Source organism: Aquarana catesbeiana, linkage group LG03 (assembly GCF_042186555.1).
Source record: "Aquarana catesbeiana isolate 2022-GZ linkage group LG03, ASM4218655v1, whole genome shotgun sequence".
Classification (NCBI taxonomy): domain Eukaryota; kingdom Metazoa; phylum Chordata; class Amphibia; order Anura; family Ranidae; genus Aquarana; species Aquarana catesbeiana.
This window is the reverse complement of record NC_133326.1, coordinates 13,192,415-13,203,183: the sequence shown is the minus strand read 5'-3', so window position 1 is coordinate 13,203,183 and position 10,769 is coordinate 13,192,415. Positions and strand designations below refer to the sequence as shown.

Sequence of the window (10,769 nt, the reverse complement as noted above, 5' to 3'; positions counted from 1 at the left end):
AGAAAAGCTGGGGGCTACTACTGAGCAGGAGATCTGCAGAGCTGGGAGAATCAGAAAAGCTGGGGGCTACTACTGAGCAGGGGATCTGCAGAGCTGGGAGAATCAGAAAAGCTGGGGGCTACTACTGACCAGGAGATCTGCTGAGCTGGGAGCCACAGTGCTGCCACCAGCAAGCAGGTGAACCCTTTGCTGACAGCACCTCCTCCCCTCTAAGGAGCGACCTCCGGACGCTCCAACCAGTCATAGCTGAAGGAGTTTATAAAAGATGCCCTGCTGGACGGGATTCAACAATAAGCTAGGTACCCCACAGGGGTTAGGCAACTGGCTAGGTATCCTGTTGGGCAGATTTTCAGAGACATATGGCATTTGATCCATCAAGACAGTAGGCATCCCAATGCTGGGGTAGCTTGGATCATCCACAAACTTAGCCCTGGGGTCATGTGACAACATGCAGGACTCTGACACCGGAAAGGCTGGTTACAACTGTGTAGCTTGCCTGGTTTCCAGGACTTGTTCCACACATTGTGAAGGGTATGTCCGTACCACCAGGCTTTGCCGCCATCGGAAGCAACATACTTTAAGAGAGGGACCCAACCGAGGCAACTGAAAAAAGAATCTCAGGCAAAAAACAGGTAACCCATACAAGGTACACGAAGATTTAGAGGTGTCAGACCCAGAAAAGCTGGGGGCTACTATTGAGCAAGAGATCTGCAGAGCTGGGGGAATGAGAAAAGCTGGGGGCACTACTGACCAGGAGATCTTCAGAGCTGGGGGAATCAGAAAAGCTGGGGGCTACTACTGAGCAGGAGATCTGCAGAGCTGGGGGAATCAGAAAAGCTGGGGGCTACTACTGAGCAGGAGATCTGCAGAGCTGGGGGAATCAGAAAAGCTTGGGGCACTACTGACCAGGAGATCTTCAGAGCTGGGGGAATCAGAAAAGCTGGGGGCACTACTGAGAAGGAGATCTGCAGAGCTGGGGGAATCAGAAAAGCTGGGGGGCTTCTACTGAGCAGGAGATCTGCAGAGCTGGGGGAATCAGAAAAGCTGGGGGCACTACTGAGCAGATCTGTAGAGCTGGGGGAATCAGAGCTACTACTGAGCAGGAGATCTGCAGAGCTGGGGGAATCAGAAAAGCTGGGGGCTACTACTGAGCAGGAGATCTGCAGAGCTGGGGGAATCAGAAAAGCTGGGGGCACTACTGAGCAGATCTGTAGAGCTGGGGGAATCACAGCTACTACTGAGAAGGAGATCTGCAGAGCTGGGGGAATCAGAAAAGCTGGGGGCACTACTGAGCAGGAGATCTGCTGAACGAGGGTACAAATAGGCAGGGGATCTTTTGAGTGGTAGGTATTACTGAGCCAGGTAGGTCTTTCAATGTGTGTTACAGTTGAAGCCTGTGATATGATGCAGTTTACATTGCTCCTTTAATTTTCTATGAAGAAGCATGCTCCAATTTCAGTGTGGTTGAGTGGTTTACGTTCATCATGCCCAATACCACGCATTTCACAGCACAGCTCTCGTCTATGTTTACAGAATTCAGAAGACGGTTACTCATTCATTGAAGGGGAGATTTGCATGATTACAATTCCCCATCGTGGCCAACACGCCTCTCTCACAATTCACCCTTTAATGCTTGTGGTTTCATTTTTTCCATGTCCCGCGTCCAAGCCCAGAGTCATAAAAGTGCTGAATTCGGAGCCGCACACATGCCAGGAGTACACGGAGGCACATCGCGCTGGAAGCCGTCTTCATCATCAGTAAATGTTCCCCGTTTCCAGTGACATCATAGCATGAGTAACACTGTAAAATAAAACAAGACCCCCAAACTGGGAGCGCGATTGTGGAAAATGTTGGGATCCTTCCCCGGGAAGGGATTATCGGAACGCTGATGGCTGTGAGGTGGAAGGGGAGACACAGGCCCATAAATAAAGAGCGCCGATCTCCGAGGATTTACTAATGAAATACACAGCGGTGATATCATTCTTTCCAATAGCTCATTTTTTGGAGTAATAGATAACAGATTCAATTTATGGAGATATAATTGGCAAGAGTTTTCCTTTATTATAACAGATCTCATATATTCTTCCTAACACTTTTTTTTAATAACCATTTTTTAAAAGTTAACATCCTACGCAGAAGTTTTAGCAGATTCCTCATATATAGTTGCAGCCAGCTGCATCTAAAATGCCATTGTATTGACCGGGGGGGGGGGGGGGGGCTGGGGGCGACTTATATGGGGCTGTTTTCAAGTAAATGCAGAACCCGAAGTACATATAGTTAACCATTTCCCTACCGACCACTTCCACCCCCCCTTCCTGTCCAGGCCAATTTTCAGCTTTCAGCGCTGTCGCACTTTGAATGAAAATTTCACAGTCCCGCAACACTGTACCTGGATACAGCTTTCTTTTGGTGGTATTTAATCACCACTGAGGTTTTTTATTTTTTGCAAAAAAAACGAAAAGTCCAAAAATAAAAAAAAAAAAGTTTTTTTCCTAGTTTCTTTTAAAAATTTTTATAAATAAGTAATGCCTCTCACTGATTTGCGCTGGTGGACGCAGGCGAGGCTGCACTGAGGGGCGCAGATGAGGCTGCACTGAGGGGCGCAGATGAGGCTGCACTGAGGGGCGCAGATGGGGCTGCACTGAGGGGCGCAGATGGGGCACAGATGAGGCAGGGCTGAGGGGCGCAGGTGAAGCGGCGCCGAGGGGAAGCAGGTGAGGCGGCGCCGAGGGGAAGCAGGTGAGGCGGCGCCGAGGGGAAGCAGGTGAGGCGGCGCCGAGGGGAAGCAGGTGAGGCGGCGCCGAGGGGAAGAAGGTGAGGCGGCGCCGAGGGGAAGAAGGTGAGGCGGCGCCGAGGGGAAGAAGGTGAGGCGGCGCCGAGGGGAAGCAGGTGAGGCGGCGCCGAGGGGAAGCAGGTGAGGCGGCGCCGAGGGGAAGCAGGTGAGGCGGCGCCGAGGGGAAGCAGGTGAGGCGGCGCCGAGGGGAAGCAGGTGAGGCGGCGCCGAGGGGAAGCAGGTGAGGCGGCGCCGAGGGGAAGAAGGTGAGGCGGCGCCGAGGGGAAGCAGGTGAGGCGGCGCCGAGGGGAAGCAGGTGAGGCGGCGCCGAGGGGAAGCAGGTGAGGCGGCGCCGAGGGGAAGCAGGTGAGGCGGCGCCGAGGGGAAGCAGGTGAGGCGGCGCCGAGGGGAAGCAGGTGAGGCGGCACCGAGGGGAAGCAGGTGAGGCGGCGCCGAGGGGAAGCAGTTGAGGCGGCACTGAGGGGAAGCAGGTGAGGCGGCACAGAGGGGCATTGCTGATGGCCACTGTTAGGGCACTGATTATGCCAAGTGTCCCCTGTGTGGATTGCCACTTACTGGCTCTCGCGTGAGGAGAGGATTTCTGATGACCGGCAAATCCTGTTTACACTGCGATCAGCTGTGATTGGACACAGCTGATCACATGGTAAAGAGCCACAGTGATTGGCTCTTTACCCCGATCTGTGATCAGCTGTGTCTGAAGGACACAGCTGACCACAGATCCCTACCCGGGTGTGCAGGAAGCGCGATCACGGGAGGACGTCAATAGAAATGTGCGACTGTGCTGTAGCAGTCATTCGGCTATAGCACGGTCGGGAAGAGCCTAAAGCCCAACTCCGGACAAAAAGAAAAATATTTTGTCTAGGGGAGAGGAGAAAGATGATATACTTACCCAATCCTCTGATCCTCCCGGAACAAGACCGGTCTGGCACCCCCCACGCTCCAGTGGTTTTGAATTGTGGACTGTTCCTGACATCATCAAGCCCAGAGCAGGCTCCATAGACCAGGGACAGTCCACCTCTGGACCAGTGGGGAGTTCCATTTTCTGATGGAACAAAAGGATCGGGTGAGTACAAGCTTTGTTTTTCAGTTTTATAAAGATTTTTTTTTTTTTTAATTGGCTTTTTTCCAAAATTCTGTATTTTTTTGTTTATATAACAAAAAATAAAAACCCCAGTGGAGAGCAAATACTACCAAAAGAAAACTCTATTTGTGTGAATAAAATTATATAAATTTCATCGGTGTACAGTGTTGCATGACCGCACAATTACCAGTACCGCAGTGCTGAATAGCAAAAAATGGCCTGGTCATGAGGGGTTGACTCTGCAAGGGGAATGGTTCTGCTGGTCTAGAGCAGGGGGTCTCAAAACTGTGGCCCAGGGGCCAGATGCGGCTCATTGCTTGTCTTTATCCAGACCTTTAGGCCTATTCCTTCCACTGATATTAACAATGAGACATAATCCCTCCCACTGACACCAAATGATGGGGCACTATTCCTCCCACTGATACCAATGATGGGGCACTATTCCTCCCACTGACACCAATGATGGGGCACTATTCCTCCCACTGACACCAATGATGGGGCACTATTCCTCCCACTGACACCAATGATGGGGCACTATTCCTCCCACTGACACCAACGATGGGGCACTATTCCTCCCACTGACACCAACGATGGAGCACTATTCCTCCCACTGACACCAATGATGGGGCACTATTCTTCCCACTGATACCAATGATGGGGCACTATATCTCCCACTGACACCAACGATAGGGCACGATTCTTCCCACTGACACCAATGATGGGACTCTATTCCTGCCACTGACACCAATGATGGGGCACTATTCCTCCCACTGACACCAATAATGGGACACTATTCCTGCCACTGACACCAATGATGGGGCACTATATCTCCCAGTGACACCAATGATGGGACACTATTCCTGCCACCAATGATGGGGCACTATATCTCCCAGTGACACCAACGATAGGGCACTATTCTTCCCACTGATACCAACGATGGGGCACTATTCCTCCCACTGATACCAAGGATGGGACACTATTTTTCCTAATACCAAAAATAGGGCATTATTCACTCCCACTGGCCAGGTTCCGCCCCCCTAAAGTCTGGAGGACAGTAACCTGCTCCTATGGTTATAAAGTTTGGCGACCCCTGGGTCTAGAGGATGGTAATGAGGGTATCCTGCATTAGGCTGGATGTTACGTGCGATTGCAGATGTGAAGATCCTCACCTTTCTTCTTGCACTCCTCCTGGCCTAATGATGTTCTGGAGAACCCTCCAGCACCAGGCAGGCACATCAATGTGTTCTGTGAATAATGAAGACTGCCAAAGGAAGGCAAGGTTAGGTGAATTCATATTCACCGGGTGCCAAAATAAACATTGCACCATTTCAACATATCTTTCAATCAAATCAATGAGCTCCCAGGTGGTGTAATGAATATAAAACAGTTTATTAATATTTGTTGCCTTCTAATAAATACACAATTATTATGATATCTAACCCACGTATGGAGAGCACTAGACACGTGCTGGCAGTAAGGACCAAATGTAGTTGAAGGACGTCGGGTAACTGTAGACACAGCAGCAGAACGCGACTCTAGTATCCAAAAGTAAGTGATGCAAGTAAACTAGTGTTAATACCGTAAGGCCGATTTAAAAAAAACCTGGGAGTTGCTGCATTTATCAACCAATCAGAAACCTTCACTAATTCCATCACTGGGTGAGAAAATAGAAGGAGATATAGAAGGAAATAGAAGGAGAAATCTGGTTGGTCTTTAAAGATAACAGCTACAATAGAACTCCAGTATAAAGAAAACCAGCCCTGCTATGCTCACAGCCATCAGTTCTCGTCATCCGAGGAAATGCCTTCAATTTCATCACGATCTCCACCAATGGCCATCCAGAAAGCTTTGGCAACCTAAAAAAGAAAAAGCATTAAGATATAAAATGCGTTTTTAAGACACAACTCCCAGCATAGGAAAATCATGACACCTCCCCCTATGCTTCTTCATCCCGGACCAACCCCGGATTTCATTTATGAGGGTGCCTGAATGAACCCAACAATACAACCCAGATCTTATATATCAATGAACCCAACAATACAACCCCGGGTCTTATTTATCAATGAACCCAACAATACAACCCCGGGTTTCAGTTATCAAGGTGTCTGAATGAACCCAACCAGACAACCCCGGGTTTCATTTATGAGGGTGCCTGAATGAACCCAACAATACAGCCCCAGGTCTTATTTATCAATGAACGCAACAATACAACCCCGGGTCTTATTTATCAATGAACCCAACAATACAACTCCGGGTTTCATTTATCAGGGTGCCTGAATGAACCCAACCAGACAACCCTGGGTCTCATTTATCAATGAACCTAACAATACAACCCTGCCTCTCATTTATGAGGGTGCCTGAATGAACCCAACCATACAACCCCGGGTTTCATTTATCAGGACGCCTGAATGAACCCAACACTTCAACCCCGGGTTTCATTTATGAGGGTGCCTGAATGAACCCAACAATACAACCCCAGGTCTTATTTATCAATGAACCCAACAATACAACCCTGCCTCTCATTTATGAGGGTGCCTGAATGAACCCAACCATACAACCCCGGGTTTCATTTATCAGGACGCCTGAATGAACCCAACACTTCAACCCCGGGTCTTATTTATGAGGGTGCCTGAAGGAGGGGGCAGAGGGGGGATCCCATAGCACAGAATGTTTTTTACCTTAATGCAGAGAATGAGCTTTATGAACACTTTAAAGCAAACACAGCTTTACCTTATTTACCAATATTCACTTTGATAGATGAACAGCTTCTACTCATTTAGTAAAATCAACCCCAGGGGGTCAGCCGACTCACATCATGATCAGTACAATGCAATTATGTAGCTTATGTGCAAAGCTAAAAGCTGAGTAGGATATGAGCAGATACGGCTGCCCCCATGTGTGTACACACACATATATATACACATACATACACACACACACACACACACACACACACATACACATACATACACACACACACACACACACACATATATATATATATATATATATATACATACACACACACATATATACAAACACACACACATACATATATACACATACACACACACACATACATACACACACACACACACATAACATTAAAAATCAATAAAATTCTTATCAGGATGATCCCTTATAGAACTATCCCCAAACAATGATTGAAAATATTACACATGCACTTAAAGACACTGGATTACCTTTTCTGCGTGCAATTTTCTTTGTTCGTGCGGCAATGTCGCGGCTTTATCTGTGAAGACCAGAAAACAAAGATGAAGCACAACAATCCCACTTTCAAGCGATCAAATATGCATTGGAAATGAACTGAAACCAATGCAATGCCCGGTATATTTTCGTATCTATTTCCATCCCAATCATGATCATTTGGTAGCAAGAAACTGGGAAATAAATAAAACTGAACAGCAGGTTGCTGTGGTTGAAAGCTGACCGAAAGTTATAAAATGTCCCACGTGTCCCGTCATCATTCATGTTATGTTGCCCATACACACTTGTTACATGTATGAACAACCTCATATACAATGGCAGGTACGCAAATCACAACTTCCAGCATTATTGTTGGAGCTCTGTCCTTGGAGCTGGAAGTTGATATTGGCATATTCAACACTCCAAGCTCAAGATCACTAGACTATAAATAAGTGTGGCTACATGTGGAAACCTCTACATTTCTGCATTAAAGCTCCCTACAGCTTTAGTCACATCACTTACCTGTACTGAAGATTTGCCCCATGTTGTACAAGCATGCCCTGTCCTCTTCCTGTCTGGTGCTGCAGTGGTCAACAGCTTCGGGTCTGCCGGCAGAACAGCATTACAGGTTCCTCCTTCATTAAGAAAAATCCTTTCATTGATTGCACTGCTTGTAGCACAATCTGTGAATGGGGGAGAGCATCCTCTGACTGGTCAGACCCTCCTCCATTCACAGATCATGTTACAGGCAGTGTAATCAATGAAAGAACTTTTCTCAATGGAAGAGAGGGCAGGGAGGGGCATTTCCCTGTTGGATCTGTACTGCTGTTCTGCCTGAACATGAATCTGTTGCAGCGCTGTAAGTACAGAGACAGGAAGAGGACGGGGTATTCCTGCACAGAAGGATTTCTGGAAGTTCAGAGACAGGAAGAGGACTGGGTATCCCTGCACAGAAGATTTCTGGAAGTTCAGAGACAGAGAGGATGGGGTATCGCTGCACAAAAGATTCAGAAGACGGTCACAGATAGGAGAACCTGCAGTAGTGAGGCTCTCAGAACCAAACATTTAACTCTCACAGTGGGGGGTTGCAGTGCAAAGGTAGTTTTTTTTTTAGTTCCCCAGAGTTCAGCTTTAAAGTGTTTGTAAACCTCCGACATGAAATATGAACAAAGTATATCCTTCTATAGTGTGTGTACTTGTCTCAGTCCAGAGCACTAAGTGTAATTTCTGTCTGCTGTTTGCTTCCTCTTCTATCTGCATGAACCACTTCTGATGAGTTTTCCTGACATCAAAAGAAAAAAAGGTGACAAGGGAGGACATAGTCTGTGATTGACAGCCTCAGCACTGTTCCAGTGTGCTGTGTGAAGAGGGGGGTGTCCCTTCCCTCCAATTACTTCTAATGCCACATACACACGATCGGGATTTTGGTTGGAATAAGATATGATGGCTTTTCCGACGGAATTCCGCTCAAGCTTGCCTTGCATACACATGGCCACCCAAAAGTTCGCTGAAATTTTGACCGTCAAAAACGCGGTGACATACAACACTATGACGAGCCGGGAAAATGAAGTTCAATGCTTCCGAGCACGTGTTGAATTGATTCTGAGCATGCGTAGGAATTTTGCGCGTCGGAATTGCTACAGACGATCTCATTTTCAGGTTGGAACTTTTTCCGACCGAAAAATTGAGAACCTGCTCTCAGTCTTTTGCTGGCTGGAATTCGGCCAGCAAAAGTCCGATGGAGCGTACCTACAGTCGCATTTTCCGACCAAAAGCTCTCATCGGTCTTTTGCTGGCCGAATTTCCGATCGTGTGTACGCGGCATAAGAGCTTGTCTTATTGAGTGCAACTTCAGCTCCCCACCCCCTGCAGTGCTGAGAGATCCTGTGTAAATTCTGCACTTTAAATGGCTGTAGAGAGGAGAAGATGGCAGATAAAACAGGTACAACTTATGTAGGAGGAATTGTTTAATCTCTGTACATCACCTGGGGATAGTCCCTTCATTGGGTATATGGAAGAGTTTACAACCAATTTAAATGTTATTTACCCTAACAACCAGTAAATAGCTGGCTGTTAAGGAGTGGGCAGCCGCTGCATTATTAACAACCATGACTCATCTGCTGTCAGCGGGATACCCCGCTGACAGCAGAATGTAAACAAAAAGTGCCAGCATTAAAAAAAACAAAAAAAACACAACAGCGTGCCCTCCCCAATCCATACTAGGCCCTTTAGGAAGAGGAGTCATGGTTGTTAAGGATGAAACGGTTGTTTGCTCCATATATAGATATCTATATCTATATAGATATCTATATATATCTATATATATATTTTTTTTTTGGTAACATACATTTTAAGGTTCGATTCACACTTGTACAACTCCAAAGTTGTGACGACTTTGGAGTGCAACTTTGATGCGACTTTGGAGAGGTGCAACTTGTATACGACTTTGGCTTTGACCAGTGATAATGGACAACTGTTGCATTGTATAACATTCAGGTACGGCTTTCATGCAACTTTTGAGGGCTAACATTGAGTTCTATGGCCCTCAAGTTGCATGAAAATCAGACCAAAGTAGTGCATGAACTACTCTGAAATTCCTGCAACTTTAAGGTTGTGCACATATAAATGGTTATCATTGGAAAACACGGGGAATGGCTTGTCATGCAACTTGCTGCATGATAATTCGCACAAGTGTAAATGGAGCCCAAGCCTCGGTTTCCACTATTGCGACCTGAAAGTTGCGCCATTTTGCCGCAATTTTTTGCCGCAACTTGAAGCAATGCCTTTGTATTCTTGAGGTCTATGGACCTAAAGTGGCATCAAAGTGGGACCAAAGTAGTGCAGGGACTACTTTGAAGTCGCACAGATATGAACAGTACTCATTGGAAAATCATGGGGTACGACTTGTCATGCGACTTTTGCAGTCCCAAGTTGAATGACAAGTCGCACTAGATGGAAACATAGACTAAATCTAAATAGGAAACCCAAGAAGGGATTAGTACTGCTGAGGGCCACGCTTACATTCCTGAAATGCTGCCACAGCATTTCTTTAGGATTCAACTTACCAGTTACAAAACCTAAAATTTTTATTTCCAAGCTAAATTTTAAACAACCTGTAAAAGTGTAAAAATAAGCATAATCACGAGTCATAAAACGTATTGTGACCTTATTAAATTTAGACCCTCAGACTTGTTAAAAGGCCACAAGAAAAGAAGGAAGAAAAAAATAAATAAATAAATAAAAAATTTGATGTGTCGGGTCTAAATTTCAGCAAGAATATGAGCTCCTGGTCAGGTCTTGTGTCGGTTTGCCTAACATTAGTCCAGAGAGTGTAACACAATGACTACAATCATATGTATCTTCTCCACAAAAACAGGGATTTTCACCTCCAAAGAAGTTTTTTTTTTTACCCTTCATCTCTTGAAGTTTGGAGAAAAGCCGGCCAAAATTTTCCAGGTCGCCCTCTCCCGAGGTGAGACTGGCAAGTTCTCGGATATCGAGGTCCAGCATCGGGTCTGACAGAAAATATTCTTTAGTCAATAAAGTCATTCTCCAAACATTTATCATCACATTATTCAAAGTAAAAACTTATCAAAATATATCTTTATTCTGCTTTATCAAAATGTATTTACATGAAATAAATAAATTCAGGGAGCACATTCTGCATTACCAACTCAGCTGTGTGAC

General features: G+C 46.3%; 1 protein-coding gene across 2 annotated transcripts in view; it reads right to left on the bottom strand.

Moving 5' to 3' along the window:
• Positions 1–5,240: 5,240 nt before the first annotated feature.
• Positions 5,241–10,769, bottom strand: part of AAGAB (alpha and gamma adaptin binding protein) — a 40,856-nt gene continuing 35,327 nt past the window's right edge. Inside the window, exons 8-10 of one of the 2 annotated variants that reach the window (XM_073618289.1) lie at positions 10,469–10,597; positions 7,079–7,128; positions 5,241–5,731 (exon numbers count right to left, since the gene is read on the bottom strand). In XM_073618289.1, the coding sequence (XP_073474390.1) occupies positions 5,654–5,731; positions 7,079–7,128; positions 10,469–10,597 (257 nt within the window). In that variant the 3' untranslated portion in view covers positions 5,241–5,653. The remainder of the gene's footprint in view (positions 5,732–7,078; positions 7,129–10,468; positions 10,598–10,769) is intronic. The other variant, XM_073618290.1, reaches the window with a different exon arrangement.